This window comes from Macrobrachium nipponense, chromosome 9, assembly GCF_015104395.2.
Source record: "Macrobrachium nipponense isolate FS-2020 chromosome 9, ASM1510439v2, whole genome shotgun sequence".
Lineage (NCBI taxonomy): Eukaryota > Metazoa > Arthropoda > Malacostraca > Decapoda > Palaemonidae > Macrobrachium > Macrobrachium nipponense.
Window position 1 is genome coordinate 13,268,945 of NC_061110.1, and position 20,729 is coordinate 13,289,673.

The following is a 20,729-nucleotide window of genomic DNA, read 5'->3' on the forward strand; positions in this document are numbered from 1 at the left end:
CTTCTACTAATTCAGATGCACCACACAAACTTTAACCCCCTATCAATCCTTTTAGTATGGTAATTTGGGCATACTATTTGGCTAATCTATATATATTATACCATTATATTAATATATAATATATATATAATAAATATATAGATATATAATAGCTATAGGGTAAAAAACTGCATGGTACAGGGGTGGACCATGTACGATCAATGTGTACAACCCCAAGAAAAGTCATTATAACGGTCCTTGACACCGGAGTAGAGGTCTTTAGCCTCCGTTCTCACCAACAACAAGTCGCGTCTGATGCCCATCTCCGATGTAAGGACGCGTTATAATGTACTTTTTTTGGGGTTGTACACATTGATTGTACATGGTCCACCCCTGTACCATGCAGTTTTTTACCCTATATGCACACATACACACACACAGGTATATAGGTAGCTAATGATGATGCATTATTGTTTAAAGAAGATGACTGATAGATGCACACAGAACAATAAAATCCAAGAAAAATTATTTCTATGTTTTAGATTAGAACAAATCTCAGTAAAACTCACTTCTAGCTATAAGTTACTTGAATCGGTATTGTTATTAGTATTATTGTTTTTTCTTTTTATCGTTGGCCACCCCTGTTGTACGATCCAAGCACAGTGCCCATTTTACACATAAACTTGGGGAAATCACTGAGCAGCGACATAGCAGCCACCTCTCTCGAAACATGGCTACTACTTCCCGATAAAGTGCTGGAATTATGCCATTACGTATTTCATAATTTAGGAGAAAACACTTACTTTGAGAGAAGCCTAGAGAACCTTGGTGTGTTGCCTGGTTCGGCCACAACTCATGACTGATGCTCGTGGCAGTGAATTCTAAGTAATTTTTCAGGAAGGTGGCCTCATTCCGGGATCGATGGCCGCCATGTCACCGCACGGTCATTTACCCTAGTTGTTACCAAGACAGGTTGCAGTAGTAGGTAGTCTTCAGTTTTACTTATGAATTACCTGCGAATTATAAGGAAGAGCTCCACACGAGATATTGTGTACCAATAAAGTTTTTTGACTGAACAAAATCGAAAAGGGTATATACCTAGCCTATGATTCAGTTCATGTGAGATCTTCACATAGAAAGCTTTTGGTAAATTATTCTAGTTATTTCACCAATACTGCAACATATACAGCCTTTTCTCTGTTGTTCGATCAAAATATTTCATTAATATACGACATCTCTCAGAGCTCTCCCTTAGAAATACCACCTTTGAGCATTAGAAATGAGTGCCTTGTACGGATGAGTAACCTATTCCTGACGCTAACTGGAAAGGGTCTTGAAGCTAGGTAACAAGGTGGCTAATTGCTAATTGTTTGGCGAGTTGAGGGAGTCTCCCCTCATTAGTCGTAACCAACAACTTTTACTTTGGTTGTTGTTAAGGATGCATGTCTTGCTGCACTCTTCACTGGCAGCCCTGTCGATGTTCATAAGTAGTATAGGCTAAGCGTTTGTGATTGTAGCTTGAGATTGGGTTTAGGGTACAAAATTGTAAAATGATGGACAGTTACTGTTTTGGGAAGAAATTATAACAGAAAATGCTAGAATTACATTTTAAGTTTTGAGTTAATCTAGGAATGGAATTATAGTGATAAGTCCTTAAAAGAATGCACTCTTATCTGTCAAAGTGCTTTAGAAACTTTTTGAAGTCTTCAAACATATTTTTTGGTATTGGCTTCCTTCTCAGGTGACACAAAATTATCCTCATAAATGTCAACAGGGATGCTTCCTAACTTTGCATTCCCTAAACCTAATCTACCTTAAGAAAACACCATACGAACAAACAAACTCCAGTCCCTGACCTGGTTTGTTGGATTTTTCTACATTTGGACCCCTAAGAGATGCCTGGATCCTTGTTGAAAGTTGTGTTGAGAATATTTTGTGATAGACAGGACGAAAGCCAAGGTCATTGCAAATAATTAGATAAGCCGCCTTTGGCAATTGGTAAGCCATCGTAAAAGAACTAGGAACAGAGTGGTCCTTGGCTTCCCTTCATATAAATGACAAACTTAGGAGATGCATTGGTCATATAAAAGAATAAAATTTGTGGCTTTGAATAACTTGTATTCAGCACCATTTGTCAGTTTGAGGATTGCATCAGTAGACATAGTTGTTGCGTGCTACTCTACAGACTACCTGATTTTTGCATTACATACATTGCGAATAAGGATAAGTGTGTGATTGAGTAATAAAGACGTGAAGGATTTTATTGTGTGTGTTTGTAGCTGTTTATGTCTTCCCAAGTCGGTTAATCTCCACTGCTATTATTCTTTCTGCACAGGTAGAATATACAGCCCAGATTCTCCCTTAAAGGCATGCCTCAACAGGTCTCCCTTACATTGGGATAGATTTAGGGAGAAATGCAAGAAGACATAGCAGCATTTGTCACTCCCTTCCCATTAAAGAACGCTCCACTTTGACATGTCAAATCTTTTCATTTTCTTCTCACCAAACTGCATTCCACCCCAGCCCCCTATCGTGTTCATTTTTTTCCGGCACAGTCCAAAGGAATTATGTGAGTGGAAGTGGTTGCCTGTCCTGCACTCTCAGACATTGGTGTGTTGGTTGTGCTTGCAAAACTCTCTTTAGGATAGACCCTAATATGTTCTCTAGGTTTATCAATACGTACCTGCCCCTGCTTTGCTGACTGTTCCAGGCAAGACTTCACAAGTACTCAAAGATGATGTGGTCTCCTTTGGGCATTCCCAGATACCCTATCCTGCTTTTTTGGACCACTTAGCCTTGACAATGTGGTTCACTACTATTCTTTTTAGGGAAGTCATCCCTGTTGACCCTTGTAATGCCATTGTGGTCCCTGAGGGAGACCTCTTCTGGGCAGTAGCATGGCTTGACCTATGACTGAATACACCTGGTGACTTCACTGTACATTTGTCTCATTTTCAAATGTTCTTGGAAGCATCAATGGCTGGATGGGATGCACAACTGAAGAGCCTAGGGGTGAGGACAGGAAATGACCATCTGCACATGTGTCATGGAGAAGTGAGCAGCATCAAGTGATAGGCCATTCTGTAGAATTAATGAGTGACAACTCATCTGTAGTATAATACATCAACAAAAAGGATAGAATGGTCTTTCCTCTACTTTGTCAGTTGGTGAAACAGATGCACTAGTGGGTGGCTTGCTACGCCATCAAGCTTTCAGCCTGGTACATTATGGGTAGGGGTTATGCTCTTGACAGATCAGCTCTGTAGTTGGGGTTAAGTTGTAGGGACAGTAGTCCTTACAGCTTTGCATGGCACATAAAGGCTGTTCAAGCTTAAAGGAATACTGGTGATCAGCCAGTTTGTCAAACAGTTAAGCAGAAAGATCCCATAGTATTACTACTCCCCATTGTATGATCCATAGGCTCATGGAGGATGCCTTCAAGGACCCATGATACAGTGTGGACATCTCAGCCCTTATGCCATTCAGTCTGATTCACTGAGTGATCAGCTGATTGTTTATCACCCTGGATCTCAGGATGAATTGGTGGATATTTGTTACAGTGAGTGGTACTATACCCTGAGTTGAGACTTCTGGTTGAGGCACTGTTGGCCCATGATTTTTTATCAGCCCAACTTGCTGAGTTACCACCAGTCTTTGGAGGTGCTTAGCCATCAAGGATGGAGACTTTCCAGCTCCTGTTGTGAGAGAGAGAAGCTTTTCTGGCAGGACTGAAGGAGGAGATGTTTCGCTGTGCCTGGAGGGCCTCACATGCTGTTAATGAAAGGAAGTGGCCATCTTCTGTGGTTGATGTACTAGGCAGGGAGTCTATCCTGTTAAAGCCAGTTGTCAGAAGATTGCAAATTTTCCCTCCCACTGTCATCAAGACAAGCTCTTCATGGTCTGTTAGGTGAATGGCTGTTGCTCTTCCATGAGCCAGGAGTTCTTACTGAAGGTCATGGACCTCTTATCCTCATTAGCTGCTCATGCTCATAAGGAGCTTTGAAGAGCTTGCCCTTCAGTCTAACTCACTGGGTAATCTCTGGATAGGTAATCTTTAGATAGTCTCACTCTAAAGACTGTTTTATGCCAGGCTTAGCAGTGATGAAGCTTGTTGGTGAGTTGCACTGTTAATCATGTCAAGTGTGGCATTTGAAGGGCTGGAGGTATCTCTCGCTTTTTTTTTTTTTTTTTATTCTTGAGTTTGTGGCAGACCTTCAGAACCCATCAGTTCCTGACAGGAAATTCTTTCCCCCTCTTGAGATTTTGTTGATGATCTGGATGAGATGCTACTGTGCCAAGTGTGAACCTTGCATTACTATATAAATGAAATTTCAAATCTGAGGCCTGAGTATGAGTGTCTTATTTGTTGATACTAGCAGGCACAAGGTGCTCAAGAAGTCTTTTAGTGGCTTCATGAAGATGGGCAAGCAGGCATGCTGGTCATCTGGTTTGGTGAAGTCCATCCAGTCTAGGTGAGAGATCATGCAGTCAAGGCATTTTTAAGGAGCTTATCAGTTCTACAGATAATGAGGGTGGGGATCTTGCATCGACAGACCACTTTCTCCTCATTCTACCAGACAGAAGTTGCCCACAAGTCCTTGGACACCACCTCACCTCTTAAGGATTTGTGGCGGCTGCTCGAAAGGCTGTGTAGATACCCAAGGTCCCCAAGGACAGAAAAGCACTTAAATATTTAAGGTACAAGGGTAACATAAGGCTGGGGTCAAATGGGTGAGTGACTGGCTTCTCTCTTTCCTTTCTTCCTCTCTCTCTTAAGAAGCAGCTGTCAAGTCAAACACATGCTTGAATGGGCAATGGTGACTTACACAACTGAGGAAGTATTCTGTCTTAGTTTCAGCTCAAAAGATAAAAAAAACTCTGTTCTTCTTTAAATAGGTGGAGCTTGGGAGTCAGTATCACGTCGTCTGGGCTCATTATGTAAGAATCAGTGATAGCCACACCATGGGAGTTAAAACAGTACATACTAAAATCTTCATATTGTTAAAGGGACTCATTTTAAGATACAAAAAAAAAAAAAAAAAAAAAAAAAAAAAAAAAAAAAAAAAAGTGTTGTGTTGTTGTCTTTGGTTTTTAAACATTTTGACTCATGTTTATTTATTTTATTTTTTGCAGGAGTTAAGTCAACAGCATGGATGTCAGTGAACTTGTCAAAAGGGCAAAGAGAGCATTAGATGGATATATATCGTAAGTAGCTCTTGCATTCTTTTAATGTCTGTTTCCTGGCTTCTTGTCATGATTTATGCTATTTTTTTCATGAAAAAGCATTTGTTTCATTACGAACCCATTGTTTTACATAAGCCAAATCTTAGTGTGGATTCTGAATCCTGAACGCCTCTAATGTTGAATATCAGTCACCTATGTGTTTTCCAGAATTTCTTTGCTTTAATCTTTTTGATTATTTAGAATCATTAAATCACCATAACTATAATCATTTGCATTACGCTGTCATTTTAGTAGTCTGGTTTCCCATATTTATGCTGTAATCTTGTATGCAATTTATGTTAGTCATTAAATTATCTCTAGCTATAATCCTTTGCATCATCTGCACATATTTCCAGTGAATTTCCCTTTTAGTGTGTAATTCCTCACCAGTCTGAACACCTGTTGTAGGTGGCTGTACTTGTTTACATATCTAAACTATTATTATGAACAGCTGGCAGTTCACCTGTTTTGACAGGGAATGCTCTGGTTACTTTTTCAGTTACTGCAACTGTGTCGATATGTTTTCCTTCTTTAGTTATGCATTTTGGTGAAAGTTGTCTTAGAGTAGATTAAGTCATTCTTCTTAGTGAATACATTGCATTTACACTTTCTGTTACTGATGCTTTTTTTTAAGCATAGTGCATGAATTGGAGTTGTGTCCCTGCTAGTTTGTGGTTCTGTTTTGGTCTTATATTTAAAATTTTACTTATCGTTGATGTACTTTGCTGTTTAAATAGCAAAACATGTTAGGATTATCTGGCCTTTTAGTGAGCCTTTTATAGCAGAGGTGATATTGAGGATTGAAGAACTCCGAGGAAGAGATTGAAGGGCTCTTCAGTAGTATCTGTGCTTATGGGAAACACCAAACTAGAGATAAAATCATCTACAATAAGTACATTGTAGTTGATTTCATTGTCAACTCCATAATGAGATGGAGCAATGTCTTCATGACTAGATTGATGGTCTTTTACAGACTGCTTCAAATAATGCTAACAAATGCTGCTGTTTTCATGATGTTCCTGTAGCACAGTTCTGATACACATCATGCAGCTGCTTTTATCTTCTAATAGAACTGTCAGCTAAGAGGACTCTGGTCTTAGATCAGTGCCACCCCCTTGTACAGCATGCCATCAGATGTACGTAGAGACTTTTTAAAATCATCCTGTGTGGTACGTACTCATGCTTTCAGTAAAGCTAATTCTATTAAACTGTGGCTCCTCTTCTTGCCATAGTGATGCTTTTCACTCATGCTGTGTGAAGAGGACAGGAATATCTTTCAAAATATTCTCTGTGTCATCCTAAGAATTCAGGTTTTGCCGTGTGGTACTCTTCAATCGCAGAACACTAACCCTGTAGCACAGTTCTGATACACATCATGCAGCTGCTTTTATCTTCTAATAGAACTGTCAGCTAAGAGGACTCTGGTCTTAGATCAGTGCCACCCCCTTGTACAGCATGCCATCAGATGTACGTAGAGACTTTTTAAAATCATCCTGTGTGGTACGTACTCATGCTTTCAGTAAAGCTAATTCTATTAAACTGTGGCTCCTCTTCTTGCCATAGTGATGCTTTTCACTCATGCTGTGTGAAGAGGACAGGAATATCTTTCAAAATATTCTCTGTGTCATCCTAAGAATTCAGGTTTTGCCGTGTGGTACTCTTCAATCGCAGAACACTAACCCATTTTGTCTAAAAAGAGTTACACCACTGCTGAAATTGAAGCATCTAAGCTAAAGATAAAGTATGATGAGTTTAGGACCAAAGCAACTTTGGTTTCTTTGAAAGCCACTTCAGATGTTTGTGCAGTTCAAAACCTGGCTACTATTTTTCGATTTTGCTTGACACTTTTTACAATTTTAGCATTAGGACAAGTTTTGTCTTGACTGAAAAAATGAGGCAATATGAGGCAAAGCCATTATCTTATTCAACCTTATACAGCATTCCTTGACTTTTAGGCATAGATATCTGGGATATCTTCAACATTGCCTTATAACAATGATAAGCATTTTTGCCTTGGAATATACTTTCATTCACAAGTTGGAATACAGTTCATTGCTTGATTAACAAGGCCCTTTCTAGATCAGGACTCCTTACAAACCTCAGAATTATTTTGCTCCTATTAACCTTTAGAGAGGAGAGTTTCATAGACCCAGTTGGTAAGTTGATGGCAATAAGTCCTCCCCACGTGGGTCGCTACTGAGGTGGACATAAAGCAAGGGTTTATGTAGAAAAAAAAGTGTTAATTAGAAATTAAATGTTTTCATAAAGAAACCCTTTCTTATTGGAAAATTCTCCACCTCTTAAACCCTTCGAGCTGTAGCTGGTTCAGCCTATACCAGAATGACCTTTTTTCACCTGTGAGGCACTGAGGTGCCCAGATGCATTCTCAGATAGGTGAAAAAAGGGACTTTTGTTTTGGTATGTGTCCCAGATATTCTGATTCAGCCAAGAATACAGGGATGTGGTTGTGTTGTACATATTAAAAAAAATAACTAAAATAAAATCAAAGAAGCTAAGAGGCTGTATTTATCAAAACAACTTATTAAAAAAATAACTAAAATAAAATTTACGAAGCTAGGAGGCTGTATCTATCAAACAGTAGTAAATTATTTCATTGGATATTTTGTTCATGACTAAAATTACCTGTCAGATATATATATATAGCTGTATTCTCCGACGTCCGACAGAATTTCAAAACTCCCGGCACACGCAGTTGGCGGAGGTGGTTAGTACCCATTCCCGCCGCTGGGAGGGCGGATATCAGGAATCATTCCCATTTTATATTCAGATTTTTCTCTGTCGCCGGTCGGTAAACAACTGTTTACAGACCTCCGCCTAGGATTTTGAAACTTCTTGTGCTAACTTGAGTATTCTGATTGACTTTTGGTTTGATTTGGCTTGTTGGCTTGGCATACGTGATAGTGGATTTGATTTGGATTTGGCTTTGACTTTTCTTTGATTACGATGTCTGGATCTAGCTCTGCTAGCTTCAGGGTGTGTAAGGTGCATGAATGTAAGGTGAGTGCCGAAAGCTTCGGTAGAACCCTCATTCAGTTGTGCTCGAAATGTCGTAGTCATGTATGTATGTTGAATGATAGATGCATCGAGTGTGAGCAATTGACTGAAATTGAATGGAAGGCATATGATTCTTACGTGAAAAAGCTTGAGAGTGATAGATTCAGGAGGTCTTCCTCTAGGAGTGCTTCTGTGAGTAGAAGTCAAGGTAGAATTGTATCTCCATTAAATCCTCCTGTAGATTGTAATTCAACCCTGATCCTGTTGTATGCCTCCGAACAATCAGGAAGTGTCTGCAGAAGGAAGCGTATTATTTACGATCATGGAGTCGATTCGCGCCTTGGAATCTAAAGTGAGTTGCTCTACAGTCAAATGTGAATTGTGATAAAGTGTTAGTGCATCTAGTGTAGTGGAAGGGGGGTCAGATCGGTCCCATAATGCCTCTAGGCCTAGGCCCCCATCCCCTGCCGGACACCCAGGCATTAGGGAGAGGGCAAGCCGAAAGCCGAAGGAGGGTTACGGGATCTAATGACCGGTCTGACGTCCCTTCGGCAGAAACTGAGGACGAATCTCAGGCTGCCGGTGTTCGTGCACGGGCACGAATACTTAAAGAGTGCTTCTCTTCTTCCGAGACTTAACTCCTCCGCGCCGAGGTTGGGACGCTCGGAAGACCTCTCAGGGGGAGAGCGTGCAGGAGAGCAAGGTGTCGCACCAAGCGGCCGTCGCCCTTGTCGCCCTCTTAAGAGAGGTTTCAGAGAAGAGGACGCTTCACGTCCTTCTGATCACTACGTAGATTCGTCACCTGAAGATTTTGAAGCTTTTCCGCCACAGAAAAGGAACAAGACTTCATCAGGGGAGGACTCTTTCGAGCGTCCAAGTCGCTCTAAGCATGTTCCTGAGTTGAAGGAAAGGGCATCCCCTCGCCCATCTTCCTCGCACAGATGAGTCCTTTTCCCTGATCGAGAACTTTCCCCTTCAAGGAAAATGCTTTGGGAAATGCAGAGAGACAGTTAGCCTCCTTTTTTGAGAGAAAGGAGGCAGAAACTAGTCATCGAAGGAAGGATAGGTGGCTGCCTGTTAAGAGAACTAGGCAGTCCCCGGCTCCTACTCCGCGTTTTTCGGCCTTTGAGTCTCCTCCTAGTAGCCGACGCATTAGAGAACGTGATTACGTTCCTCATGAAAGGGCGTCTAGGAGAGACGAATTTGACAGAGACGTGAGTTGTCGCACAAGCGGCCAGCGTCTTTGTCAAAAGGCCGAGAACGCTCAAGGATCAATATCGGAACTTCAAGCTTTGCATGTTGATGATCACGCTCGGCGTCTTAAGCAACGAAGCGCTTACCAGGACGCTCGAGAAGACGCTTTTCAAGACGCGCGGAAACGCTCGCCAAGACGCTCCAACTGACGCTGTTCAGGACGCACGGCGTCCTACAACATCATGACGCTCAGCAAGACGCTCCGAAGCTGACGCTGTTCAGGACGCACGGCGTCCTACACATCATGACGCTCAGCGAGACGCTCGAGCTGACGCTGTTCAGGACGCACGGCGTCCTACACATCATGACGCTCAGCGAGACGCTCGAGCTGACGCTCTTCAGGACGCACGGCGTCCTACACATCAGGAGCGCTGCAGGACGCTTCTCAGAACGCACGGCGTCTTGCATATCGGGACGCTTTCCAGGACGATCAACAGTTAAGTCCGAAACGTCAGGATGTTTCTCATGTTAAAGTGTCGAAGTCATCGCGATCTTTGAAGGGCGCTGATGACAGAGGGAAGGATTCGTCTAGTGATCGCTGCCCTACTGATGATGACGAACCAAATGCGTCAGCGTCGTCGACTATAAGACGTTGACGGATTTACTTAAGAAATTATTCCCAGATAAGTTTTCAAGCGCCAATTCCTTGCTCTCCACCTTCACAATTTGCTTCATCGAAGGCCAGAAAGGTCCCTGGCTTCGTTAAGATGGCCACTTCGCTCTCTGCGAAGAGAGCGTTTAAGAGAGTCCAGGATTGGATGAATTCAAAGGAAGGTTAAAGGGAAGACTTCGTTTCGCACTTTCCTCCATCTAGAACTGAAAGGGGAGAGCTGGGATCTTGGTACGAGACAGGGGAAGAAGCAGGATTGAAAGCAGTCCGTCTTCTCAAGGAGATTTCGCCAATTTGGTGGACGCTCCAAGGAGGTCTTATTTGTCATCGGCTAAGGTTTCCTGGACAATGACGGAGACTGATCATCACCTCAAGGGGCTATTAAGACGCTAGAGGTGTTTAACTTTTTTAGATTGTGCCTCTTTGGGGCTTTGATGGTACAATCGAGGAGTCAAGACTCGATTTCGCTGGAAGAAAGCTTTCGAGTGTATTAGCTTGTATGGATAGAGCAGTAAGGGATGGCTCTGATAGTTAGCATCTCATTTTGCTACAGGTCTGCTAAAAAAGAGAGCTCTCTATTGTAGCTTTACGGCGAAAGCAGTTTTCTCTGCTCAGAAAGCGGAGTTATTATTCGCCCCCTTCTCTAACGCATCTATTTCCGCAGTCCATGATTAAGGATCTGTCGGTAAACTTGCAAGAAAAAGCAACAAGGGACCTCTTGAACTCAATCGTCAGACGACCTACTCCTCGGCTTCTACTTCAACAGCTCCAGCACCCAAGAAGAAATTTAAGCCCTTTCGTGGAGCACCTTCCTCTAGAGGTTCTTCGAGAGGAAGGGGTCCTTCAGAGGTAAGATCTCTTCTATCAAGAAGGGAAAAAATTGACGTTTCTGCCCTTCAGGCACCTGTAGGTGCGAGACTCACCTTATTTGCTCAGGCATGGAGGACGATAGGGGCGGACACCTGGACCCTAGATGTGATCGAGAGAGGATACAAGATCCCTTTCCTCTCTGCGCCTCCTTTGAGCACGAAGCCGATAGACCTGTCGCCCGCATACCAGTCAGAGAAGCAACAGATTTTACTCGACCTTCTAGATCAAATGTTGGAAAAGAAGGCCGTAGAGGAAGTCCTGATGCTGGATTCCCCAGGTTCTTCTACAACATGGGGGATTATTCCTCCGGTTCCGAAGCAAGTCTGGGGGATGGAAACCTGTCCTAGACGTCGGGAGTCAGACTGAACATTTTGTAAAGAAAGAAAAATTCAGGATGGAAACTTCTCAGTCTGTGCTAGGGCCTTGAGACCAGGGGATTGGATGGTGTCATTGGACCTTCAAGACGCTTATTTGTTCCACGTCCCGATCCATCCCCAATCAAGGAAGTTCCTGAGGTTCGTCTTAAAAGGTGGGCAGGTCTTCCAGTTCAGGGCTCTGTGCTTCGGTCTGAGTACGGCGCCGATGGTTTTTTACTTTCCTCATGCGGAATGTGGCGAAATGGCTTCACCTATCGAAAATAAGAGTCTCGCTCTACCTGGACGACTGGCTAATCAAGTCGCCTTCGAAGTCAAGGTGCCTGGAGGACCTTCAGACGACATTACAGCTGACGAAGGCCCCTGGGCCTTATAGTAAATTACGAGATGTCCCATCTGATCCCCACACAGTCCATCGTGTATCTGGGGATTCAGATGGATTCAGCGGCTTTTCAAGCTTTTCCATCAAAGGAACGTCAGCAGAGATGCTTGAGAAAGTGTTAGCCTTCTTAGGGAAAGAAACATGCTCGGCGAAGGAATGGATGATTCTGCTGGGAACCATTTCTTCGCTGGAGAAGTTTGTTTCCCTGGGGAGGTTGCACCTCAGGCCACTCCAGTTTTTTATGGCAGAAAACTGGAAAGACAAGAATCTAGACTCGACTTGATTATCTCAAAAACGGTCAAGGATCATCTGAAGTGGTGGCAAGATCCGACCAAACTCTCGGAAGGGATGTCCCTCAAGCTTTGAGCCCCGACCTAGTGTTGTTCTCAGACGCCTCCATGGTGGCTGGGAGCAACACTAGGAAAGGAGGAAGTGGTCTCTGAGAGGGGAACAGAGGTCCTGGCACATAAACTTAAAAGAATTGGAGGCTATTCGGTTGGCTCTTCAGTTCTTCGAAGAAAGAACGATTGGTGGGCCGATTGTCCAGATCAACTCGGACAACACTACGGCTCTCGCTTACATAAAAAAGCAGGGGGGGACACACTCTCGATCACTGTTCGTGATAGCGAGAGACATCCTTCTATGGGCGAAAGCTCGAAACATAGTGATCCTGACAAGGTTCATTTCAGGAATTCAAAATGTTCGAGCGGATCTTTTAAGCCGTCGACATCAGATGCTTCCCACAGAATGGACCCTACATCTAGAAGTTTGTCAAGAGCTATGGAAGTTGTGGGGAACGGCCGCTAGTCGACCTCTTTCGCAACCTCGAAAACGAAGAGGCTTCCAATTATTGCTCTCCAGTTTCTCGACCCAAGGAAGCAATAGCGGAGTAGATGCCATCCTATGGGACTGGACGGGGGGGATGGATGTGTTACGCCTTTCCCCCGTTCAACAAACTCTTAGGAGAGGTAACAGGAAGTTTTGCGGCGTCGCCAGGAGCGAGAATGACTCTGATCGCCCCCTTTTGGCCCTCAAGCGATTGGTTCACAGGAGGTCATCTCTCTTCTGGTAGACTTCCCGAGAACCCTGCCAGAGAGAGTCGATCTTCTCAAACAGCCCCACTTCGAGAGGTACCACGGAAACCTCTCGCTCTGAGTCTGACTGCGTTCAGACTATCAAGAAGTTGGCCAGAGCGAGAGGGTTTTTCAAGATCAGTGGCAGGAGGCTATTGCCAATGCGAGAAGAGCTTCCTCTCGAGCAGTTTATCAGTCGAAGTGGACGTCTTCAGGAGATGGTGTAGGAAGAAAGGTATTTCCTCCTCCACGACCTCTGTGAACCAAATCGCTGAGTTTCTCCTGCATTTGAGAAATGTGGACAAACTAGCAGTGCCCACAATAAAAGGATACAAGAGTATGCTGTCAGCTGTCTTCCGCCACAGAGGATTAGATCTGACAAATGATAAAGATCTTCACGATCTTTTGAGATCGTTTGAGACAACCAAAGTACTACAACCGAAGGTTCCATCATGGAACCTTGATGTAGTTCTAGAGATTCTTGATGTCGGCTCCCTTTGAACCTATGCATGCTGCTCATTGAGAGACACTACTAGAAAGGCGATTTTTCTAACTGCTCTTGCCACGGCAAAAGAGGGTTAGTGAAATTCAGGCAATTAGTAAGATGTGGGTTTCAGAGGACACAGGGCAGTGTGCTCCTTGGATCCTAATTTCTTAGTGAAGAATGAATGAGAACCCATCTAACCCCTGGCCAAAAACCTTTGAAATCAAGGGGTTAACAGAGTTCATTGGACAAGAGCAGAGAGAGTCCTGTGCCCTGTCAGGGCTCTCAAATTTTACATGGAAAAGACCAAAGATCTTGTCGGGTCCTTCTGAGAACTTATGGTGTTCTGTTAAGAGACCCGACTTTCTATGTCGAAGAATGCACTGGCATTCTTTTTACGGAGCACCATCAGGGAGGCCATGCGTCCTGCTCGGATGGTGATATGAAGCTTTTGAAAATAAAAGCCCATGAAGTGAGAGCTGTTGCGACTTCAATGGCATTTCGAAAGAATATGGCACTTAATGATATCATTAGCGCTACTTTTTGGCGAAGCAACTCTGTGTTTTGCTTTCACATTACCTGCGGGATGTGAAGACGGCATATGAGAACTGCGAGTCGCTTGGACCATACATATCCGCAGAAATGGTGTTGGGGCAGGAAGCAGCACAAATACTATCCCTATAGAAAAGGGGTAGGTGTGCTTTTTAATTTTGGTGTTGGTTTATGGTTGAAGGGTTGGTTGCTTGAGGCGCTTTCCCTTTCTTTAGCCTAGAAGTTATGGACTAACTTCGATAGGTTAGGTCAAGGTGGTGGTTTTTAGCTTCGTTGCCCTCACAGTATGGTCAATATGGGTCTAGTCACCATTGTGGTCACGCCCCCGTTGACAGATCATCTAGGAGCGCACCAACTACACAGGTCACTACCTTGTTGGCAACTCTAGTAAAGCAAAAGCAGACTTCGTGACAGTAATCAAGAAGTCAGCTATGCTAAACAGGTAAGGAATCAAGATGTCAATCATCTGCACTTGAGGTGTTTCCTAAATCCTTCTATTCTGTCCCTTCCCACCTCCAATGGTGGGATTCAGCTATATATATAATCTGACAGGTAAGTTTCATGAACAAAATGTTATTGTTATGATACAATAAAGTTTGTTCATATACTTACCGGCAGATATATATAATTAAAGTACCCACCCACCTCCCCTCAGGGGACAGTGGTATGAAAAATCTGAATAGAAAATGGGGAATGATTCCTGATATCCGCCTCCCACGCGGCGGGAATGGGTACTAACCACCTGGCCGCCCACTGCGTGTGCCGGGAGTTTTGAAATTCTGTCGGACGTCGGAGAATACAGCTATATATATATCTGCCAGGTAAGTATGAACAAACTTTTATTGTATCATACAATAACATGTCTTAATTGAAACAGTTAGTTAGTCAATAAGACTGGATAAGAAGGATGAATGAGTTTTTATAATATGAAATGTGAAATTTATTACTTTTTTGTTTTGAAAAGAAAAAAAGCCACTTTATATATAGAGGAAGAGTTTTTTTATTAATTTGTGATGGCAATATGACACAAACAGGTGCTGTTCTTTTTATACTGTATATTTCCCAAAGAGGAAAGGTTCAACATATGCTTAAAAATATCAAGGACTGTCAGAGATATATTTGCAAAAAAAAAAAAACAAAAAAAAAAAAAAAAAAAAAAAAAAAAAAAAAAAAAAAAAAAAAAATTGGGGGGACCTCCAGTGTATTGCGCTCATTGGAAAAAAGTGGCTCACTAGGCATGTTCTCATGTTATGTAGACCATGGAAAAATTCATTCAGCTTGAGAAAGATTGATATTGCTGCTTCCCCCCCCCCCCCCCCCCCCCACCCCCCCCCCCCACTCCTCCATGCATCACTCATCACTACTTGTATTTATGTTATCATATGTTGTGGGTCACAGCTGTGACTCAGTAAGCACAAATGGTGAGAGAGTCGTCCTAGAATTAGAATTGCCATTTTGTCAAATTACATTTCTTGGACCATGCATAGCTTGCTGATGTCAAGTCAATGAAGGTGTATGATGATGGTGGCTGGGTTGTCTTGTTAATGGAAATGAAATTTTGGCACTAACAAAAAGAGGTTTGAAAATTAGCATTCCAGGGAGCATACTCCTCAACTGTAATTGATTGCCAGATCTTCCCTGAAAAAGCCAGACGCCATATCTTAAAAACTAACCATAGAATCTCCTTAAAAAATAATCTCATTATGCTTCCCACAACCAAATTACCTATATTATACTTCTTTGAACTGACCTAACCCAATCCAACCTAACCAAACCTCGGGGCATGGCAAAAAAACTGGGATTGGTGCAATACTAGTCTAGGCAGTCCCTGGTTATTGGCAGGGGTTCCGTTCCCGAGGGTGTGCCGATAAGCGAAAGCTGACGTTAACCGAAACTCAGCCATTCATGGCGCCATAATGGCGCTTATGGTGCCGATAACTGGGCACCCTTATGACGCCTCTCCTATGTATGCTATGACACCATAACTCTATTATTGGTGCCTTAAAACCGTATCGCTGATAACTGAGGACTTCCTGTTTACATCTCGGGAATTTGCTTCCAGGGAACAGGTAGCACCCAGGGATGTTGTGTGAAAACCTTGATATCATTGTGAATTTGATACATGAATTGAGAATGCTGTATGAATAAAATATCCCTTTAACACCGATTGGACGTATTAAACGTCAATATAAATTGTCTGTTGGGTGCCGATTGGATGTATATACGTCGATATAAAAGTTTTTTTTTTTAAATTCGCGGAAAAATAGTTATAGACCTCCTAGGTGAAAACTTTTGAATCACGCGCCTTGGGTGATGCTGGGAACTCACGGATCAAGGCGTTGTTTTGTTTACAATCCTTACCCAGGCGCGCAAGCGCGAATTTCTTTCTCCTCGCACTAAAAAGCATCAGCGACACATCTCAGAAATTATTTTGTCACTGACATAATTTTTGCACCATTTCATATTAGCCGTTACATGGAGTATTATATATGAAAATGTGTGCAATTTCATGTAGAATACAACAAAAAACCACTCGTGGTTGTAGCTTTTATCAGTTTTGAAATATTTTCATATAAATAACGATAAGTGCCAAAATTTCAACCTTCGGTTAACTTTGACTCTACCGAAATGGTAGAAAAATGCAATTGTAAGCTAAATCTCTTATATTCTAGTAATATTCAATCATTTACCTTCATTTTGCAACAAATTGGAAGTCTCTAGCACAATATTTTGATTTATGGTGAATTTATGAAAAACTTTTTCCTTACGTCCGTGCGATAACTCTTTAAAAAAAATCATACATTTTTTTGTCCGATTGTCGTAATGTTTGCACCATTTTAAACAAGCCGTTACATAAAGTTTTTTATATGGAAATGTGCGCAATTTCATGTAGAATACAACAAAAAACAACCCATGGTTGTAGCTTTTATCAGTTTTGAAATATTTTCATATAAATAACGATAAGTGCCAAAATTTCAACCTTTTGTCAACTTTGACTCAACCGAAATGGTAAATAAACGCAATTGTAAGCTAAAACTCTTACATTCTATTAATATTCAATCATTTACCTTTATTTTGCAACAAATTGGAAGTCTCTAGCACAATATTTTGATTTATGCTGAATTTATGAAAAAAAACTTTTTCCTTACGTCCGCGCGGTAACTCTTCCGAAAAAAATCATAAATTTTTTCGTCCGATTGTTGTAATGTTTGCACTATTTTAAATTAGCCGTTACATAAAGTTTTATATATGAAAATGTGTGCAATTTCATGTAGAATACAACAATAAACAACCCATGGTTGTAGTTTTTATCAGTTTTGAAAATATTTTCATATAAGAAATAATGATGTGCCAAAATTTCAACCTCGGTCAACTTTGACTCGACCGAAATGGAAAGGTAAAAAAACGCAATTGTAAGCTAAAACTATTACATTCTAGTAATATTCAAATATTTACCTTTATTTTGCAACAAATTGGAAGTCTCTAACACAATATTTCGATTTATGATGAATTTAGGAAATAAACTTTTTCCTTACGTCCGCGCGGTAACTCTTCTGAAAAAATCATAAATTTTTTCGTCCAATTATCATAATGTTTGCACCATTTTAAATAAGCCGTTACATAAAGTTTTATCTATGAAAATGTGCGCAATTTCATGTAGAATACAACTAAAAACAACCCATGGTTATAGCTTTTATCAGTTTTGAAATATTTTCATATAAATAACGATAAATAGAAAAAATTCGTCCTTCGGTCAACTTTAACTTGACCGAAATGGTTGAAAACTGCAATTGTAAGCTACAACACTTACAGTTTAGTAATATTCAATCAATTACCTTCATTTTGCAACAAACGGGAAGTCTCTAGCACAATATTTCGGTTTATGGTGAATTTTTGAAAACATCTTTTTTTTATGTCTGTGCGTTACGAATTCATGCATCATTTTGTGGTAATATTTTTTCTGTGTTGCCTTGATTGTTTTACAATGTGTTATATACCAAAATGATAGCAATTTAGTGTACAATACAACGAAAAAAATTAACTCTTTAGCTTTAACCGTTTTTCTCACAGCGTGATTTATGTTTTTAATGTAAGTACTAGTGTTCATGAGAAATGGATAAAATTTCAGATAATAATACAAAATTGAAGTCTGCCGAATAAAGCTTGATTTAGGTTCAATCAGAAATCTCCCTGATAAGCAACACTATGTTAATGAAGACCCCAAGCCCAAAGAGTTCATTATTGATAGTCTGTGCTGCTTTTGCAGTTTTTTACACCCTTTTTGTATTTTTGTGTGTGATAAGGGCATATGTATAGGAATTCTCGTAGTTTTTAAATCTAATGTGTGTCAGGAGCATTAAATGTACTGTACCTTACTCTTGTATCTCATAATTATGGAAAGATCCAAAGCAGAACAGGCCATCACTTCAATTATCTCATTTATTTTGATGTGACAGGCATTTTAACAAGGTTACCTAAAGAAGAAAGATATGGCACATGACAGCTAGTGTTCCACTAATGTAAGTTCTTTGAAGAGAATATAATTGATTTTTATATGCTTTTGCTTTTGTCTGGTATTTGAGATTCAGTTCTATCTGTGTACCAGTGACAAAATTAATTAGTGCAGGATTTCAAAATTTGAATGTAAATTTTAGTCTCAAATGTTGAAAATATAAAATTGTATCACTTAGGTTTTTGCCAAATACTAAATGATGGTTATTTTATGTTTCCAGGTATCGCAAAGCTGTTTTGGTAGTGTTAGTTATTCTTGTAATCCTCCTTTATTGTGGACACTCGATTTTTTCGTTTAGTCCTTAACACAAAACCTTCAATCACAGGTAAGTGAATGCAGTAGCTAAAGGTTGTGTGGCTGATTATTAGGCTTTAAATGATTTCTTTGTTGATTACAGTACTGCTTCAGAGTTAAAAGTGAAAGAACTTTGAAAGGTAAACTATTTATTTATTTGTAAAACAGATGTTGTATGCATCAAGTTCATTTCATATGTCATTGATGAAAAACTCCTTCCCATTTTACTTGTTCCATGTTTAATTCCTCAATAAAGAACAAATCATTCATGTCTAACAGGATGTTAATACCTCACTTATCCAAGTTATCCTTAACCTCATTCTCCTAGTAATTTAAGGCTAACCCAGATTATGATGAGAAGTTCCATAGCCTAGCTAGATGAGTTCAAAAGAGTTTGAAAAGTATTGTTGTGAATATGCTGATGCGGAAAATGACAATTTGTCGAAAATTGCATTTTTCCTAACTATACAAACCTGAGGTCCTTTAACAATAGGAAGTAGCTAGCGGCAGCTGGAACGGTCGTTTAAGCTTCGAACAAGGGGAGAATGGTAGTTAAACTGCTTGTCCGACAGTCGCGCGGCCGCGCGACTGGGAGGTAAACAAATCACCTTTTGCTTTTGGCCCATGCAAAATACAACAGAGTGAGGGGTTAGGCATGAGGAGGACTATATGTAAAGGACCTCAGGTTTGTATAGTTAGGAAAAATGCAATTTTCTTTTTCGACAAATTGTTCATTTGTTCGATACGTAATACAAACCATCGGTCCTTTAACAATAGGAAGACTCACTTCTTGGTGGGAGGAATCTGAGTCTTTTGATGAACAGACTGGTGTTCGTCCATCCCTGGAATGCCTCCCTGGTCGTAAGAGCGAGGGAGGGATCCAAGCCTCTGTCCGATTGATCGGGGTGTGCACCGCAGGATCAATGGTCAGACCTCTGGGTCGAGTTAACTAAGAGAGAGGCAAGCGTATCCTCTTCGTACCAGCAAGCAAGAACTTGTTCCTGTTTGCAAGAGGCAACATAAAGTATGGGTTGTCTCAAGCTGGCATCCACTTCCTCCCCCTTTGTTGGAGGAAGTGGTGGATATACGCTCCTATCCCTAGTGAAAGGGATAGGATGGGGCTCTGTTGAGTAGCTCACCTGCATCTTGTCCTTATCCAGCAGGGTGACGACCGTGTCCCTCTAACCACAGGTAGAGGGGAAGAAAAAGATGGGAAAGGGAGGAGCCAGTCACACTCTCATTCACCATCCATTCTTACGGTCACACCAGGACTCGATGCTGTTCAGCCTGCGAGGGTCTGGGTTCGCTACACAACGTGTTGAGCAGCCACCACGGGTCCCAAGGAAAAAGATCCAAGGACCTGTGGGCAATATCCCGAAGGTAGAAGGAAGGGCATGTGGTCCTGGTTGGACCAGACCCCTGCCTTCAGTACCTGCGCCAAGGAGAAGTTCTTGCGGACAAGGCAGCATCTCCTTCGCATCGAAGGCGGTGAAGTCCATTAGGGAGGGTATTGTGAAGGACTCGAACCCATCGTCAGTTACCGAAGGGTTCTGAGTCTTCGCTACGAAGATCGGTACGAAATCGAGCGTCACAAATCCCCATCCCTTGTGCTTGACTTCTCAAGAGAAGTCATGCAGTTACCTAAGACGAAAAAAAAGAAGGGAATAGTCGTATGACCTATCCCTCTTCTCGACTTTGGTTATGTACAGTACTCATACTGACAAGCTATTAAGACGAAGTAATGATTGCTCTGGAACAACCGAACTAAGTCCACAGCATAGTTCGTAACTGACTCGGGCGCTCTGACAGCTGCCGACTGACTGGTTCGGAATCAGTAGAGGCAAGTTGTCCAAGCATCCGGGTAAGTCACGTGACCTTCGCCCTTTAAAGAGTTTATGCTGAGAGACCAAACAAATAAAATATTTGTTAGTCACCGATGCCGGACGGCACGGCGATGATTCTCTTAATGCATAAGCTCAAAGGCGAAAGTCAATTGCCTTCAAAAGACCGAGGTCCCTGATGGCAAGAAAAATCTCATAGACGTTGGATCTCAGCTTAAGGAGAAACACACTATGTGACGTTGAAGACGAAGGTAGGCAATGAATG

At 41.7% G+C, this 20,729-nt stretch overlaps 1 protein-coding gene across 5 annotated transcripts in view; it reads left to right on the forward strand.

The window, feature by feature from the left end:
* Positions 1 to 20,729, forward strand: part of LOC135218366 (uncharacterized protein KIAA2013 homolog) — a 93,442-nt gene that overhangs the window by 977 nt on the left and 71,736 nt on the right. For all 5 annotated transcript variants that reach the window (XM_064254621.1, XM_064254620.1, XM_064254618.1 and 2 more), the window contains exon 2: positions 5,113 to 5,184. In XM_064254621.1, the coding sequence (XP_064110691.1) occupies positions 5,129 to 5,184 (56 nt within the window). In that variant the 5' untranslated portion in view covers positions 5,113 to 5,128. The remainder of the gene's footprint in view (positions 1 to 5,112; positions 5,185 to 20,729) is intronic.